Below are 19,524 nucleotides of genomic sequence, written 5' to 3'. Positions count from 1 at the left end.
CTAGGGTCCTGGCCTGAGACAGCAGATAAAAATGGTCTATCATAAAGTAGTGAATTTCCTAAGGTTCTACAGCCAGTGCATGAAAGAGCTCGGGAAGGCAGAGAACAGAAGTCTTGTGCACTTTTTCATCTGTTCTCCTTCTACAATGTCTAGACTTTTCCCAAAATAACCCCTATAACATCCTCTTCAAAACATCTCGTGTAGCTGAATCTGCATGGATTCCATTGCCACAATTTTGTCTGTATACAGTACCTTGGAAGAGCTTCTCAGAACATAATGTCCTGGGTGGGGTAACTTTACCACTAAGTCATGTTTCTGTGGACTCTGCTTAGGAATTGACTGTCTCCACAGTTTCATCTGAGTGACGTCCTGACAGGACACAGTTCCCCATCCTCTGTTTTACTAAATTATCTCTTGGCCTCCCATAATAGAACAGAATCAATAAAACAGGTTGCTACTGGGTTTAATGTACAATTGTAGGACATATAAGTCCAAGTGATTAAACTACATGTGGCTTATTTTTCTGCTTTTCAGCACTTCCAGACCATGCTGAAGTCTAAATTGAATGTCTTAACACTGAAAAAGGAACCTCTCCCAGCGGTCATCTTCCATGAGCCAGAGGCCATTGAGCTGTGCACGACCACACCGCTGATGAAGACAAGGACTCACAGTGGCTGCAAGGTATGGGGCACGTGGCCAGCAGGGGTTCTCTTGGTGAGATAGCCTCAAGGGTATGTGGGCTTGAGACCTATGTTTCACAATGGTAATCATTTTTAAGAATGAATATATAAAATGACCAACAAAATAAACTCACAGAGTGATGATAGACTGAATTCATATCCTGTTTTATTTTTCTGAATGATCTAACACTATCACTTTTGGACACGCATTAAAGACCTAGGGTTTTTTTTTTTTTTTTTTTTTTTTTTTTTTTTTTTTTTTTTTTTTTTTGAGACAGAGTCTCGCTCTGTCACCCAGGCTGGAGTGCAGTGGCATGATCTCGGCTCACTGCAAGCTCTGCTTCCTGGGTTCACATCATTCTTCCGCCTCAGCCTCCTGAGTGGCTGGGACTACAGGCTACAGATACCCGCCACCACGCCCAGCTAATTTTTTGTCTTTTTAGTAGAGACTGGATTTCACAGTGTTAGCCAGGATGGTCTTGATTCCCTGACCTCATGATCTGCCCGCCTCAGCCTCCCAAAGTGCTGGGATTACAGGCGTGAGTCACCGCGCCCGGCCTAAAGACCTAGGTTTTAGTATATATGAATAAAATTGTATTCTCTCTGTGATTTCCGTAGCTCTGTGGAACTTTGGAGTTCACAAGAAAAGTTTTGTTCTCAGTGATAATTCTTCCCTTTGTTCTTTCAGTCTGCATAAAACATATCTTAAAGAATGAAAGAAAAACACAAAAAAATCAAGTTTTCTAACAGTTATGCTCTCCAAATCCTTTAGGAATAATTTCACATCTTTGCTTTGCTTCAGCTCTCAAAATTTATACTAATATTCATGCCTCAGAATCCAGAAAAAGCATTTTCATTTATGCAAACTTTAATGCCAACATGGAAACAAAACTAGAAATGAAATGTATAATTTTGGTAAGCTCTGGATTTTTTCTCACATGATACTCTCTTTTGCTTGAGTTGATGAATATAGTAATCAATTTAGAGATCACAAAGAAGATATGTTTTATGCATGTTTTATCATCAGAAATTTGTTTTGAGTAGTGGAAATAAAATAAGGGACAAGGAAAGTGCATTTGTATATGGATTTCTTTCATAACTTTGTAGATACACTCCTTTCCTTGATGCTCTCCTTATTGCTTTCAAGATATACTCCTTTTCCTTATTGCTTAGTGTTAAGGCATCAGTTCTCACATAGCTGTGGTCAGATTGGCGTCTACAGCAATCTTGGGTGATGGTGGTATGCACAAAACCTCACCCACATTCATTCATTCCACACATACTCATTGGGTGCTCACTCTCTGACCGGCGCAGTGTCACAGTGTGGGCAAAACCCACCAGCATCTTTGTGGGATTTAACTGCTCACTGAGGGGCATGGGAGGAGAAAATCTAGGTAAACAAGCATGATTAGCGAGAAATCCAATTTGTGAAGAACTTGCAGGAGAATCTTTCAGGCGAAAGAATAGAACATACTAATTCTATGAGGTGGGTGGTCTTGGTGTGTTTGGGAACAGGGAATGGGCCAGTGTACCTGAGAAATTGAGAAAGTTGTGATGAGTGGTGGCGCTGGCGGGGAGGAAAGAGTCTTGTGGTCATGGCGAGAAGTTTCGGTTTGATTCTAATTATGATGGGGGAATCATCAGTGGGATAAGGCAAGTGAGCTATGTGACTCATTTTAAAGTGATTTTAAATGGTAATTCTGATAAGGTGAACTTCCAGCTTCCCAAGAGCTATCGTCAGTGGCTCTGCCTTAACAGGAGAGAGTGAATCAACAGAACTGTCGTTAGGTCCATTGCATTTAATGCTTTTGGTGAATTGATGATACAAGGGAATTATAAAAGTACTCATTAAATTTGAAAGTGATATGAGATTAAATTCGTTATACATTCTTCAGAAGATTTATTAATGTTATTTTGATTTCTGTTCCTATGAGGGAAGATGGTGCCTCAAAGTAAGATGAAATCAGTAGGGACAAGTATATGGAGGAGAATTAAGTGTGATAAAGCCTATAAAGTATGTTTAAAATGGGAAGGGCAAAAACTACACAGTTTTAAAATAGAAATACCTAGCAATCTAACAATCTAATTTAGATACTAAATAAATGTGTGTGTGTTTGTAAGAGAGAAAAAATATTTGCTAGAATAAAAACCATCATTTTTCTGAAAAGGATTATAGGGTTCATGTCTGATGGACTGATTTTTTCTGTGTACTGCCTTAGGTTGTGCTCATTTATTTTACTTTTAAAAGGACGTTGAAAAAAAAAATAGTAGGAATTCAGAAGAGCGTGCCAAAGAGGGCAAGGGTTCCGCTGGCCTCGGTATGTGTGGCTAGCTAGACAAAGGAAATCGGCAATGATTTCATTTGGACACCAGGAAGAACTTCTGCATTCAAGGAGAAAAACGCATTCCACTGGGCTATAAAAAATTTATGGACTCTCCATCCCTAGCAACCTTGAAGAGGCGATTCCAGGCATAGATAATCATAACCCTGGAGTCAGGAATCTGGGCCAACACCTCTTGAGGGCTTTTCCAGTGTTATTATTCTATCTGGAGGAAGAAAATCTGCAACGTGTAATTCTCCAAATTGTATGCTATCGACAGAATACACTCAAGTTTTGACTGGAAATGTACTGGTGTTTTATTCTTTAATTCTCAAGGACAGTGTCACTTTTGTGTTCTGAGTTTTGTTAAAAAAAAAAAACTATTTGAACCTTGAAATTTTGGTTTAAAATCCTTTTAGATCTTCCCCAATTTTTTCTGATCATCTTCAAGAACAAAGTCCAGTGTTTCCTCTCTGATTCTTGCGAGTAACTTAGCTCACAAGATGCCAGCTGCAGAAGGAACGCTCTCTCGGGCTCACGCCTCCCAGGAATAATGAACACAATGTGCCCGGGCCCAGCTGCAGGGCCAGCTCACGGGACCCTCCGCCTTCACACAGTAGTTGCTCTTTTTTCCTAATAGCTCTTATAACTTTGGGTTTGGGGAGGGAAAGAGGCAGGAGGAAGCAAAGGAAAGGGGGAGTTGAAAATGGGTGACGGCGAGCACCATTGAGACCCTAGCTCATCTCAGATTTCCCATTTTCTGCTGATCTGTATTCTCCGTGGGTCCTGACGGGATTGCCTTGCTAGGCTATTCATGTTTCGGGCAGCTGGGTCTTTGTGTGTTCTCCTCTATTGCAGCCACTTTTTTTTTTTTTTTTTCTGGAGTAGAGTTATTTAACTGTACAACCCACTGCAGTGCATTAGGACTCTTGTTGGAGCTGTTTGGAGTATCGGACGCTGTGTGTGATTTTGCTGCAGCAATGATGGCTTGTCACACCTTTCTCCTCCTATCTAGCAGGATGGAATCCTAGGTGGCTTCAGCTTGTTAGCAAACATTTATTGAATTAATAGTCATTGAAAACCTATTATGTGCATGGTATTGTGGAAAAGGGAATACAAATAGGTATTGTGGGGGAATGCAACGTATAGCCAAGTACAAGGAATAAGACAAGTGCCCAAATAAATAAATCACAAGGACTTCTGAAACTTGTGTGAGTATCAGAATCCCCTGGCAAGCAAACTCCTAGACCTTTTTCCCAGAGATTTTGACTCAGGCACTCAGCTTAGTGCTGGGGAACAGGAGCCTGCACTTTAAATTTTACCATGTAATTTACATGAAGGCAAACCATGTTTGGAGGTTGAAGTTCTGAGCTGCAGAGTAATGTGACAAGAGCAATGTAAGTGACATGAACAGACACGTACCCTGGGAGGTGGGGAGTGGGATGGAAAATGGGATTTGGTGGATTTGCTATCGCAGTCCAGAAAGCTGACTTCTAAGGAAGAACTGGGCTCTGGAATTACTGGATCAGATGTGAGCACTGTGTGTGCCGCCTTATCCTCCAGCAGGAGCGGCCCTCCTTTGCATTGAGACTTGCAGGCCCATTCACTGAAGTCCTCAAAGCCTTCACAAAATAGTGATAATAATGATGACCATAGTAATAAAAAAAAAAATAGCCGGGCGCGGTGGCTCACGCCTGTAATCCCAACACTTTGGGAGGCCGAGGCGGGCGGATCATGAGGTCAGGAGATCTAGACCATCCTGGCTAACACGGTGAAACCCCATCTCTACTAAAAATACAAAAAATTAGCCGGGCGTGGTGGTGGTCTGTAGTCCCAGCTATTCGGGAGGTTGAGGCAGGAGAATGGCGTGAACCCGGGAGGTGGAGCTTGCAGTGAGCCGAGATAGTGCCACCGCACTCCAGCCTGGGCGACAGAGCGAGACTCCATCTCAAAAAAAAAATAAATAGAAGTCTTAATAATACAGAACTGACACTAAAGAACAGGTGTTGATTAATGCATTAAGCACTATCTATGCACTTTTCATGGCATAGAGCCATTTCATCCTCATGGCAACCCAACGGTTTAAGTGCCAGGTGTAGCCCCATTTCACAGATGAACTAGTTGAGGCATAGAGAAGTTCATCTGACTGTCCCAGGGTCCCTCGTTAGTAACTAGCAGAGCCTGGATTTGAACTGCAGCATTCTGACTCCACAGCCTGTGCTCCCCCCACCGGATTCCACTGCCACTGGGTGGGTTCTGTGTCTATCCACAGGTATCTCTTGAAACAGGTGGGGCAGTTGTGTCCTGTGATTTTGAGCAAGTTGTTTCTTTTCTGCAGACTTCTGCTTTTGCACCTTTCATAGGTCAGTATCAGGATCTCATGGACTATACAAAATTAAAAAAAAATTAAGCACTAGTTGATTTGGCAGGTGAGTTGTTACACACTCCTTAGTGGATTCTGAGTTCCTTGCCTACCATCCCATCCTCCTCTCTTTCATCCAAACGTCCAAGGCTGGAGGATTTACCTTGTTTAATTGGATTGGAATGTTATCTTTTCTTACAGAAACCAGAAAGCATAAGGAAAGTACTAAAAATATCATATAATTTTACCCCAGATATACCACGCAGATTCTCAAATTTGGTTTTCTAAAAAAAAAAAAAAAAAAGGCACTCTACAATGAAAAGTCATATGCCTTATAAAAATTATATGTGTAGATATATAACCAACACAAAATGCCCACTGAGTTCCTGTATGACCATGTGGATGCTGTACAACACCCATTCCACAGTGCTTATACTGTTAAAGCAAAATAGCAGCAATGTTGTAACAAACAAACTGACACATAATTGGGGATTTAGCACATAACATATGTCTTTTATTTAAAATGTTTTATAAAGTTTGTGATTGGTGCTAAGTTCTGAGCATGAGGATTTCTCTGAGTTGCAAAAGGGAAGTAACCCAGAAGAGGAATACCAAGGGGAGGTGTGTGTGTAGGAACAGGAAAAGCAGGATCATTAGCAGTTGTTGACATGGGTCTCCTGTTTGGGACTGAATCTGCCTGCCTTGATTGGGAGAGTACTTGGCTGTCTTTCCACAACATCCTTTTCGTATGGCTGGTGGGGTCAGCGTCTGAGGTCAGCCCTGAGGGTTGGCTTCAGGAGGATGCTTCTCCAGGCCCCTGAGGCAACCTTGGATGTCAGTGGTGAACAGGGCCAATTTAGCATGAGTTCTTTTCTTCTTTCTTTCTCTCTTTTTTTTTTTTTGAGTCTCGCTCTGTTTCCCAGGCTGGAGTGCAGTGGTGTGATCTCAGCTCACTGCAACCTTTCCACCTCCCAGGTTCAAGCGATTCTCCTGCTTCAGCCTCCTGAGTAGCTTAAATTGCAGGCATCCGCCACCAGGCCCGGCTAGTTTTTGTAATTTTAGTAGGAGTTTTCACCTTGTTGGCCAGGCTGGTCTCGCACTCCTGACCTCAAGTGATCCACCCGCCTCAGCCTCCCAAAGTGCTAGGATTATAGATGTGAGCTACCAACCCAGCCAGAATGAGATCATTTCTTTGTGCTCCACTTCCTTTCTGTTCCCTCCCAGCCTAGGCTGAGGGTGTCCATGTCTTGATTCTGCAGCCTATCTGGCAGCGCTTGTTCCTTTGTCCTTCGCCGAGAGTCCCACCAGCCCCTCACCTAGGCCTGTGCTCACCGTGTGCTTGGCCCCATGTACCCAAACCTTGCCTCCTCCTGAGTGAGGCACTTGGCCTGGCTTGACGTGAAGCCCCATCTAAAGCCGCTACTGTCATCTTCCCATTTGTGAGGGTAACTGTCAAACAAACTAGTTTCCAAAAGGAGTTAATGATCTGTATACCATAACAATTTTTATATTGCCTTTTTTGAGATTCCTTGCCTTCAGGTATAACAGTAGTAGTCCCTTAGCTCTCAGGAAGGAAGAGACTGATTACAGTTTCATAGAAGGGAGGGGAGATGTTTCTGAGCTGAAGGCTTTGCAGGTAACCCTTAAATACTATCATGGAGTGCTTGTATAAAATAGCCAGTCTTAGAAATCAATTCCAGTAATCCAGCTTATCTCATGATAAGGACTCTTGATTTGAATGTAAGTGTATTTGAAATTAGCATCACATGTATCTGATTTCTACACCTAAATCTTTGGGTTCCGTTGATCAATTATGTATTTAACTTGAAATACAGTCATGTTTTCTCATTTTAGACAAAGGGCCATTTTTTACTCCTTAACACAAATGAAAATGTTAGTTTATTATGCGACCATCCTCATCACATGCATCTCTACAGCTCTTTCTTGGTGTTGGCCATTTTGGGCATTTCTTGAATCCTATGCCAATTATACAGACTTTCTTTTGCAAAGTGAGTTTCTGACTTCAATGCCAAGACAGAATACAAATAATATTCTATATAATTTATATATAATCTAATCTAATATATATATATTAGATTCAAGCCTGTGGTTTCCATTGATATTTTCATCTAAATTCAGAGTCATTGATATTTATTTTCTCTTTATTCTTTCTTACACTTTCCTGTAAACAAATCAAAACATTCACTTCTGCTTGTCTCCTCAAATGCAGGAAGCTAAAAGTTTATATGAGCTAACCTTTGTTGTTTCAGAGACAAGCTTTTATTTTTCTGCAATTTTTACTCTTTGTAGACTTGTAAATATTTTTCTTCTCTCTCTACCTTCCTTCCTTCCTCCCTCCTTCCCTCTCTCCCTCTTTCTCTCCCTCCTTTCCTTCCTTTTTTCCTTTCTCCCCTTTTTTCCTCCTTCTCTTTCTCCCTTCCTCCTTCTTTTCTACTTTTCTTTCTTTCTACATCCACAAGAATTTATTGCACACTGTCAGGATTGTACATTTACATACATACAGACATCTACCTGCCTCTGATATTTAAGGACCAAGGAGCTAGCAGAATCAATGGAAAGGAAGATTTTGAAAACCAGAGGAATCTCCCCGTCCCCAGCAGGAACTTAAGCCGCCCTCAGCCTTGCTCCTCCCTCTTCACCCTGTCCAGTGCTCATTCTCCTAACCTCCTTGTTCTTGTTCCAGTCTCAGAGGAGTCAGGAGAGAAAGTGGATATGGCTTCAGAGGTAGCTGAAGCCTCCATCTATTGTTTTAGTGTTGGTCTTTAAATGTATGTTCAAATACACACTCCTTATGCTACTGCTGGTGTACCTAGCGTGGAAGGATGTTATACATGTGGTTTTAATGTAAACTTCTTTGCCGCAGGTCCAAACTTACAACTTTGAATTCTATACTATGGTTTTTCCACCAATAGCCGTGGTGGCTTCGGCAAAGCTCATCATCCTTTGTGACCTCACTTTTGTTATTTGTTGACTGAAATCTTTTCATACTAGGAATTAAAACCTCCCAGCTGATACAGGTGTTTAGAGGGAAGATTATAACTTTGCCTGATTTATCTGGTTTGCCACATAGAATTGACCCTCACTTAATGCTTGTTGAGTTGGATGACAGACTTGTTTATGGGGTCACTCTTATGATTGGTGGGTGCAATAGAGCTGTTGTCCCATGGAGGGATTCTCTGGAGATCCCTGAAAGCTTCAAACTACTTAATTCCATGTGCCTCATGCACTGCAAGGGCTATAGCTGTAAATCATGGTCCTTTTACTTTAGAGAATCAGATTTGACATTAAAGCCTAACTTTTGGGCAAATGACAAATATTATAATTTTCTTACTGACAAAATTAGTCTACTTCTTGATTTTAAAAACTCCTGGGGGATCAGCAAAGATTCATTAGTGAAAAAAATGGGAAAACCTACTAAGTGTTTAAATATATGAAAAAGATAATATACAATTTTTGTTCAGCAATACTATGGAAAATATGCAGTCATCAGAATTTTGTTGTAGAAATTATATTGATATGGAAAATATTTATAATGTATTAAGTATATAAAAAAGTTGATTATAACGTGTTATCAGTATCCATTTTTATAAAATAATATAAAATAAAATAATTATATGTAGACATTTGTAATAGAACGCTGGACAGATATACTAAAATATGAATAGAAGTAATCCCTGGATAATAAAACTAAGGATAAACTTTTGATTTTCCTACTTTTTTGCTTATTTGCATTATCTAAATTTTTAATGCTGAGTGAGTATTACTTTTTAAATTAGCTTTAAAAAGTAATAATTAAAGAAAAAATTTATTTGGATGTTAAAAGTTTGTCTGGAAAATTTATAGGAAACTCCATTCTAAATGGAACATTTTGGAAAAAAGCTCCAAGTCAGTGACTTAGACATTTGTTTCTTCTCTGTACCCAAACAGAATTTCATAAATTTTGGGGAAAGTGACGTTTTTCCATTTAACTTGTGATTTGTCAGGTGTCAGACTTGTCTCGTGTGCTCAGCATAGTAATTGTAAACCTACTCAAACACATTTGAAAGAATGACATACTGGTTTGCTGAAGGCTCCTTCCTGGCAAAATTAGTGGCTTAAAACACCAGAAATTTACTCTCTCATAGAGCTGGAGGCTGGAGTCCGCAATGAGCATCATGGGACAGAAATCCAGGTGTCAGCAGGGTCATGCTCCTGGCGGCTCTAGGGGCACAATCCATTCTTTGCTCCCTGCAGTTTAGGAGGCTGCAGGCATTCCTTGGCTTGTGGGTACATCACTGCAATCTCTGCATGGTGGTCACATTGCCTTCTCTTTTGTCTCTATCAAACCTCCCTCTGCTTTCCTTTCTTATAAGGACACTTGTGATTGGACTTAGTGCCTGTCGGATAATCCAGTAATCTGTCTATCTTATGATCCTTCATTTTATCAAATCTGCAAAAAGACTTTTTCTTTGTAAGGTAGCATTTATAGGTTCCAGGAGTTAGGATGTAATGTCTTTGGGTGGCCATTATTCACCCTACTACAGATGGTTCTCTTCTAATTGGGGAATTGTAAAAATGCAAAAATTGTCAAACACAAACACGCACACACAAACACAAAATGTTCATAGTTCGTAATTTTTTTTTTTAATTTTACTTTAAGCTCTGGGATACCTGTGCAGAACGTCAGGTTTGTTACATAGGTATACATGTGCCATGGTGGTTTGCTGCACCTATCAACCTGTCATCTAGGTTTTAAGCCCTGCATGCATTAGGTATTTGTCCTAATGATCTCCCTCCCCTTGCCCCGACGCCCCGACAGGCCCTGGTGTGTGATGTTCCCCTCTCTGTGTCCATGTGTTCTCATTGTTCAACTCCCACTTATGAGTGAGAACATGTGGTGTTTGGTTTTCTGTTTGCAGCACTATTTACAATAGCCAAGACTTGGAACCAATCCAAATGCCCACCAATGATAGACTGGATAAAGAAAATGTGGCACATACACACCATGGAATACTATGCAGCCATAAGAAAGAATGAGTTCTTGTCCTTTGCAGGGACATGGATGAAGCTGGAAGCCATCATTCTCAGTTCATCAGTTTTTTAGGTTGTGTTTATTTTTTCTTAAGCCTAAGAAAATTGTTTCCTTGGAATTCAGAAAGCTACTAAAAAATGGAAAAATAAAGAAAATTGCTCTGTAAAGGTAGCATCTTACTCATATGTTGAGCCAAATTCATTTTTTAATCAAAATTTCTGAAAAAGAAGAGATACTTTAACATTTTATATAGAATATAGGTATGTTTACACAAAACCTGTGGTTTTTTTTAACCTGTTCTACACAGGTTTTGTACTAGAAATGTTCACATTAGTAGTTTGTTATCTTCTAATATAGTGGGCACATTAAACAGTGTTTGTAAAAGATTCACAGTACTGTCACAGGGACAGTGAATAGATACTTTTCTCCTCAATTTGAGTAAAGCTTTGAGCATAAGTTTGAAAACGATGTGGGAAATATGAGTATAATATGCATATCCGAGAGAAGTACCTTGTTATGCAGTTATTTTCCCCTTTTATGATTTTCTGTTTAGAGAGTTCATCTTTGAAATAATTTGTTGGTTTAGTTTTGAAAATTTAGTTTAATTATCTGAATTCAGGGTTTATTTATCTAGAAAAAAGGTTAATTATTCCACATATTTTTCTTGGTTGGTTTTGTGGATAAAAAATATTTGTGCTGTGGTAGACTTCATTTATTAGCCAACCATAGAAACACTCCACAGAAAACCAATTAAATTGGTAGAAATTCATTAATAATGTGCCTTATGGTTTCCAGTGGAGATTGTATAACTTGTTAGAGATTTTCCGAAGATTATAATAACTTCAAAACTAAAATCTGGTTTATACAAATATAATACTTAAATGTAAGAAGTTAACTTTTAAAATGCTGTCTCGAGTTTATATATGTATACATATATACTCAGTATTCGTTATGTCATTCTCATTTCCAATGTTCACCTTTTGCATTAGAGGAATCTGTACTGAGTGAACCAAATGTGAGAACAAATCTACCTGCTACTCCAAGAGTAGTGTAATTTATTGTTTATTAAATGAAAAAAATGTGCTTTAGGTACGAAAGCATTAAACAAGATAGATGGTGAGTGTAATCTTATATAAACCTGGACTTTCCTTGTGATTTTTTTTCCCTTGAGTTTTAAATTTTGTCAAAGCAATACATGCAGAGATGAAAACATCAAATAACAGTGAAAAAGACTAAACACAAAATATTTTTAGCTGTCTCTTTCATCCCTTCTGCACACCTCAGTCCTGCTTGAAGAAGTGATCGTAATTATTTATTTTGGCAGTTTCTTCTTGTGTTTACCTTTACATATCCAAACACTACACTTTATTCCATTATCATAGATAATATTTTTTAGCTTTCTGTTTCGGTAGATGTAGATTTAGGCCAGTAATGACTATACTCACTCTCTTTCCTCCGTTTTGCTAATACGGTTACTTCTGAAAGTTTAGTGAACTCAATATCTGTGTGATAATTAAAGGGCCCATCAGAGCAGCATAATTTTTATTTCCTTTATTGTTCAATTTAGAATATATATTATTTTTAGAATTGTATAGTTTTATATACACCTACACTTAATTTTCCACAAATGCTTTATCAAATTTGGCGTATGACTATCAATATAATGTTCCCCAACTACCCGGTTATATGACATATTGTATTCTTCATCTCCTCCTGGGGATCTCACCCTGAGAGTTCCTTGTCCTCTTGTTCCTGAGTAGACTTTGTCTCTGGGTCAGCTGCACTCCTTCTGTAAGTTAGGGACTTCTCTCTGTTGCTCTGCTGTGTTGGATGCTCCTTTGTTTTCTTCCCCTTTTTTGGTTTACTCCTGTGTTACGCTGGAGCACATCTCCCAGAAGTAAACATTGTGTGCCTTTTATATCTGAAAGTTTCTTTATTTTACTCTCACCTTTTCAAAAGTTTGGCTGGGCATAGAAATGTAGATTGGAAATAACTTCTACTAAGCATTGTGAAGGCACTACCCATTGAATTCTGTGATCCCTTGTTACATTTCAGGAACCTGATCCTATTTGATTCAGACACTAATATTCTTTTGTATGTGACTTTCCCCCCTGTATTAGTCCATTTTCACACTGCTATAAGGAAATACCTGAGACTGGGTAATTTATAAGGAAAGGAGGTTTAATTGACTCACAGTTCCACACAGCTGGGGAGGCCTCCAGAAACTTAAAATCATGGCAGAAGGTGAAGGGGAAGCAAGGCATATCTTACATAGCAGCAGGGGTTGGCGAAAGGGAAGCAAGGCATATCTTACATAGCAGCAGGGGTTGGCGAAGTGCCACACTTATAAATCATCAGGTCTTGTGAGAGCTCACTATCATGAGAACAGTATGGGGGAAACGGCCCCCATGATCCAGTCACTTCCCACTAGGTCCCTCCCTTGACACATGGTGATTACAATTCAAGATGAGATTTGGGTGGGGACACAGCCAAACCGTATCATCCCCCAACACTTTGCAAGCTTTAAAGATCTTCTTTTTGTTTTTGGTCCTCTTTAATTTTACGGTTACGTGACTTGGTGTGGATTTTTACTCACTTCATCCAGTTAATGGTTGTGGGTCTTTTTAATTTGGAGACTCTTGTTTCTTAATAGTTCAGCAACCTTAAGGAAAATCTTGACTTGCCCTCCTAATTTGGGAACCATTTAAGAAATAAGGACAGATGATTAATGTAGATTAGGTCAAAATATCAGTTTTATAAAATTTGCTTAGGAAAATGTAGCTTAGGTATGTGGAGTCAGTGGGCTTTCTAAAACTGCCATATCTTGGTTGAAACCCTTGGTATGTTACTGTCTTCTCTCTCATTCATTTTCTCCTTTTCGTTTACAATTGAACATTTTCCATTATGATCAATTTAGTGGATTTTGAGAAGGAGAGGCGATACATATTGAAGGACAGTTTGCCATCTTTTCCCAGAAATCCTCTCTGGATTGTTAAATCGTCTCTAACTTGCTAATTTTAGCCATTTGAACTTTCCTTTCTTGTATCTTTATTTAAGATGAAGACAGTGACACTTAAGTTACTTTCAAGTTTAAAGAGATATTTATAAAGTACTTTGAACTTTTTTGTGGGAGCAGTGCTATATAAATAAAATACTGCCATTCAAATACAGCCCCCGCCCCGGGTTTGAATGTAGAGATCAATGAACTATAGACAAAATGGTGACAAATAAGATATGACCAAAAAGTGGCAATAAATTACACAGGGTCATAAAAATTTCATAAAATCCTCTTTTAAATATGAAGAGTGATTTTTTTTTCATTACATCCCTGAGTGTTTCAGCTCCTGGCTATCCAGCTGGTAGAATATAAAAAACACTGTAACAACAGGTGCAGATGTGTTCCTTGGTGTGCCAGTTGTTCATTTCTTTGTTTTTAATGAAAATATTATACATTCGTTTCTTGGCAAGAGAAATGATGTCTGGGCTTCTGTGTGTACTGAGTGCTCCAAATGAGACATTAGTCAGATTGGCATTGATGAGTCACCAGGCATCTTCAGAAGCCAAATCCAGGAATTATAAAATAATTCACTCAGGAAGTAATGAGGATAAATGAAATTCATCATCCTGGGAGCCAGGAAAGTTACCCTGCAAGCTAAAAATCCCACTGAAATTAGCTCCCCCGCCCACATTGATTGATTAATGCATTCTCTTTAAGAGTTGTTTTCGTGACACTTATGAGCAGTGCTAGAATTCTCATGTTTCCACCTAGCATGCCTGCAATAAGTGTTAGAGCAGAAGTGGTGCCATCCACTATTATGGAAACACTTTCCTATTAGTCTCTTCATGGGATGGTGCAAAACAGGTGCTTACTTACCAGAGAGCACATTCAGAGTCCACCTTGCTTTTGGATAAAAGTCCCTTTTCTTCTGTTCTCCCCTCTTTATTCTCCTTCCAGAGATTTCCTAAAGTCTTTTTACTTCTTGGCCCTTCCTTGCAGCCCCATCCCCAAGGATCCTGGTCTGTCAGGAACATCTGGTTTGGAGGTAGAAGGAGCTCCAGGGGAAGGGAGCTTCAGGATCCTCAGCGTTAATCGTCAATAGGAGAAATGGACCTTAGTCTTGAAGATTAAAAAGGAAAGCTTTATGTTGCAAAAACCTGGTGTCTTCATAGTTATTATGCCAACAGAACCCTAATTTCATTTCCACTCCATAGCAAGGGTCATCTTCTGGAAGAGAAATAGCAGAGAGGAAGAGAAGTCATCCTGCCACGTATATACTAGAGTCAGTTTGAGACAAAAACAGTCAAAGGAAGGAAATGTGCAGACCTATTAGGGCAATGCAAAACAAAATAGTTTATTTGTTCATGATCAGTAAAATCCTCTGCTAGGAACCCTACTCATTTTTTCTTTTTTTTTTTTTTTTTTTTTTTGAGACGGAGTCTCGCTCTGTTGCCCAGGCTGGAGTGCAGTGGCGCGATCTCGGCTCACTGCAAGCTCCGGCTCCCGGGTTCACGCCATTCTCCTGCCTCAGCCTCCCGAGTAGCTGGGACTACAGGCACCCACCAACACGCCCGGCTAATTTTTTGTATTTTTAGTAGAGACGGGGTTTCACCGTGTTAGCCAGGATGGTCTCGATCTCCTGACCTCGTGATCCGCTCGCCTCGGCCTCCCAAAGTGCTGGGATTACAGGCTTGAGCCACCGCGCCCGGCCTTTTTCTTTTTAAATTACAGACCCCTTTAAACAAAAGAAACACTACTGATAATTATAAATGTTATTAATACATAAGCTAAATCTCTGTAATAGTTACTAATTTTTAAATATATATTTTTAGAGACAGGGTTTATTATGTCTATTTTAAAACAAATATAAAGTAGAAATGTTAGCATGAGCTACATTAGGAATAAACAATATTGTATGTATATCTTGTTAGTTATGATGGACTTCTAGTGTAGGCGAGGCTCTTCTTTAACAATAATGGATATAAAAATGAATTTTACGTGGCTTTGATAGTTTGAATATTGTTTGGCTGACTTCTTGTCAGATGCAATTGGATCATCAGTTTTCACTCCGGAATAAGGTAGAAAAGATCATATGCCAGGAGAAGGAAATACATCAGCTCTACCATTTTCTTGTTTGTGTGTGTGTGCACTCTTTTAATTACCTTAAATCTGTCATTTATTTGTAGGAATGTCAGCTGGATTTTATTAAAACCAGATTTGTAATCCATAACTTCACTGCAGTGAGCGAATGTGAACTGTAAAGCTCTGAGTGATCCCACAGGTGAAGTGTCCCCTCAACTCCTTTCCCACTGTAGGATGCCCATCCTCCCTTAGGATACTTCTAATTCTGTATGTGACACTAATTATATGACAAATGGATTGGTGGAGGATGCCATTGTCATCCTGTGTATTAAGCATTAGTAATGCTGAATTTATTTCATATTTTTGAAGATAAAAATAACTATAAATAGAAAGTTTAATATATTCTGTCCCCAACCTAGGCGATTCTATTATGTAGCTTCTGGGGTGTACATAGCATACTTTGGGGATGAGGGCCTGGAGTACCATGCTAAGGACATGGAGGCTGCCTCTTGGCTTTGCAGGAAAGCATGCCAAGCTCATTCATGAATATCTGCTATTGTTTCAGGAGGAGAAAATGATAGACTGGTGTCGGATATTCTGATCAAGACCAAAATCCTCTCTTGGACCCCATGTGGAGGGTGAGAAAAACTAGACCTATCAGGCTAAGTGATATTCTTAGCAAACAGGTGCAGGAGCAGAACTGGCATTTCTCTTTCTTCATTCTTGGGCCAATCCTCCAATGCTGAGACTGTTCCTCCTTATTATATCATGGGAGAGATAAGGAGAGAACTCATCATCATTTGTGTGGACATTAAAGACATTAAAATGAAATGTAGCTCGTGTAGCTTTGGCCACGGTCTGAGATTTATTGACAACTAGCAGCCAGTTATGATAGTCAAGATGGTTCGTTAGCTAGGGCAGACTCTACATTTGTAGATCAAGATTTCTTTGTAGAAAGGAAAAGTGACTTTTTCAGTGCTGGGATATCTAGATTTAGGAGGCTTTTTTGTTTGTTGTTTGTTTTTTCCTTGTTCAGTAGTTCACAGCTGGAAGAGTTCACATGTTCCTAGAGGATAAAGATGCTAAGATCAGCACTGTGTGAAATATGGAAAATCTTAGATTCTGTGGGTGGAGCAAAATGTATTTTCATTGTATTTGTAGGATAGATTCCTCATCTAGCTCGGTAATCTGTAGTGGTTTGTCTTTAGGCTGCATCATTTGACTCATTCATGATTGTACCATCAATGTGAAGGAAGTGCCATTTGTGGCACTGTATCCCTTTTTCTTTCTTTTAAGTGTAGCTAAAGACAGGTTAAGTGCCCTGACTATGATGGCAAAGCAAAACTAAAAATACATGTATTCCAAGGGAGTGTTTGGTCAAGGGAAGCTTTTCTCTCTTTTCTTTTCTCTTTCTTTTCCCTTTCCTTTCCTTTCCTTTCCTTTCCTTTCCTTTCCTTTCCTTTCCTTTCCTTTCCTTTCCTTTCCTTTCCTTTCCTTTCTTTCCCTTCCCTTCCCTCCTTCCTTCCTTCCTTTCCCTTCCTTCCTTCCTTCCTTCCTTCCTTCCTTCCTTCCTTCCTTCCTGCCTTCCTTCCTTCCTTCCTTCTTTCCTTCCTTCCTTCCTTCCTTTCCTTTTGTATTTTTTTCTATTTATTTCTCTTTTCTTCAGTACCCCTTTTCTCTTACTTCTTTCTTCCCCTGTTCCATTATCCTTCTATGCTCTTTTCCCCACCTGCTTTCTGTTTTTTTTCCTCCTTTTACACTCTTATGTCTCATCTGTCCAGCAAAAGCACTGATGGTCCTTTGATTTGATGGGTTTAAGTAACTTGTCTAGCCCCAAACAAATCATTTCAGTCCGGGAAGTGAAATACCCTAGCTGGGGATGTTTATTCTGTGATGGAGCCAGGCATGGAGTCCATCTATTCAAACTACATGGACTCCCAAAGGGAAATTAGATATGTTGGGAATGAAGAAGTGGGGGAACGAACACTGGAGAACCAAAAAAATACTGTCTACAACAAATATCATCCTTTTTTTCTGAGGAGGGAGTCCTTATACGTATACGTATACATTATACACCATGAGAACACAATGTAGAACATTAGGCCACTGGGTATCTTGTTTCTTTTCCAGGCTTGGTTCAGTGATCACCCAAGTCAAATGGGTATTTTACTGAGTACTAGAGGGAATGCAGGGACTTCTGCAAGATGCCCTTGGTACCTATATTGAAGAGCAGGGACTTCAATCAGCTTTTGGTGATGGACAAATAGAAGAGGGAAACTGCATGAGTTAAAATTTAGTAAAATTTTTATAAGCACTGAGTGTTTTTAGAGCGCAGTTTTTACAGCAGATGTGCTAGCTTTTACACCTGGTGATGTGAATATCACTGCTGTTTTCTTCCCCCTTCTGAGGGTGCAGGAGAGAGGGCAGGGGTTGCTCCCTGATTTGGCAGTGAAGGCTGCGTATCAGACGGTGGAGCATGCAAATTTGCTGTCATTTGTCGCCTAGGGATCCAGGAACTTGTTTGCCTTTCTCTAGGAACGTGGTTTCTCCATTGTACCAGCTAAGGGTCCAGTGTTTTCTGGGGAACGTAGTGTGAAGGGAATCTATACCCCTTTGTTTTAATTTGGCCCTCTTTGAACATCTGCACGAAGCAAAATCTTCGCCTGTTCTACATAGGGAACTGTCGATGGGTTTATTTGTCATCTGCAAAGTCTCTCTTGTGCATATTCCAGTTTCTCAAACAGAACAATGGGGAGTTCATTCAGCCTGCTTTCAATGGCCTTGGTGTGTGTATGTTTAAAAATTAGCCAAGCAAAGTGCTTCATTTATAGAAAAGCATAACTCTTAGTGCTGGTTTATGGAGCTTAAATTACATGCATAATTGAGGCAGATGCATTTGACATAAATTCACCTATTCTGTGCACTTCCAAGTAGAAGAGTTTGCTTATCTTTATTGTTACTTTGTTTATTTTTGTGAGTCTTTCAGCACCTAGGGATTGATTTACTTTATAGTGCATTACCTGCCTTCAGTACTTAGTTCATTTCTTTGCCTTGATTCATGAAATATTTTATTTAAACCATTAGTATCTAATTGGAAACATCAGATTGAAATTAGTGTCCTTGATTTGAAATGTAGTCAGTATTAAAAGCTAGTCCTCTGGTAAGAGATAAATGTCATCTTTACTGTGAGAAATGAACTTAAATATGTTTTATGGTAAAGAGTGATAAAAGGATAAGTAGGGATGCTCTATTTTCCACACTCAGGACCTCAAGTCCTTTTTGTTAAAACACACATGTCACAATTAAGCTACTTACTCATACAAATGAGTGTAGCGTATTTGACAGAAATCATTCTATTCTCTCTGCTCTTTTGTTCCTGGGATCCTCTTAAATGTATTAAACAGAGAAGCTATTTATGAGGAATCAGAGAACTGCATTCCTCAATGCAGTTTATTTTACTTGAAACTGATAATGTATGCAGAGATTTTGTGATTAAAGAAAATAGATCATGAACTTGATTTTATTAGTGTTCTTAAGTGTATAAAAAATAAAAATAGTCTCTCATCTTCCCTTTGCATTTCTCCCTCATTATGATGAGCAAAGTAAAGCTTAGTGGTAGGAAATACCCGCTTGCCTTAAGGGAGTTGGATTTTTCTGCTGCATAGACTTTAGTTTATGGCTCATTTCTCCAAGAGAACATGTTTACTGTAAAGATACGTGGTAAGTATTGGCATAGAATATATGAACCTGCTACTTAGTGTTCTCTGTCAGTGCTGTTGTCCATTACTGCTGTGAATAGTTTTAAGTTAAAGGAGGGCAGAGAATTTCAAGAGAAGATTTGTCTGAATTTCCTCGGGGGATGACATAGCACTAATAATTTCCTTTGTCAATTTGTGTCCCTGAGGTTCAGGGTAACTAGTCAATAGATTGAAATCAAAGAGAGAAAGTGCCATTCCTTAATTGATTTTTAATGGAGGGTAAACAGTTCATTATCCTTAATTCAGTAAAGAGCAGAAGAAGTTATTTTCGTATGTAGGTAACTTGTTTAG

The 19,524-nt window shown here is 39.3% G+C and overlaps 1 protein-coding gene across 2 annotated transcripts in view; it reads left to right on the top strand.

Moving 5' to 3' along the window:
• Nucleotides 1-19,524, top strand: part of PID1 (phosphotyrosine interaction domain containing 1) — a 256,999-nt gene that overhangs the window by 115,247 nt on the left and 122,228 nt on the right. For both annotated transcript variants that reach the window (XM_055290867.2, XM_055290865.2), the window contains exon 2: nucleotides 535-681. In XM_055290867.2, coding sequence (XP_055146842.1) covers nucleotides 535-681 — 147 coding nt within the window. The remainder of the gene's footprint in view (nucleotides 1-534; nucleotides 682-19,524) is intronic.

This window comes from Symphalangus syndactylus, chromosome 8, assembly GCF_028878055.3.
Source record: "Symphalangus syndactylus isolate Jambi chromosome 8, NHGRI_mSymSyn1-v2.1_pri, whole genome shotgun sequence".
Taxonomy (NCBI): Eukaryota; Metazoa; Chordata; class Mammalia; order Primates; family Hylobatidae; genus Symphalangus; species Symphalangus syndactylus.
This window is presented reverse-complemented; position numbering and strand designations above follow the sequence as displayed.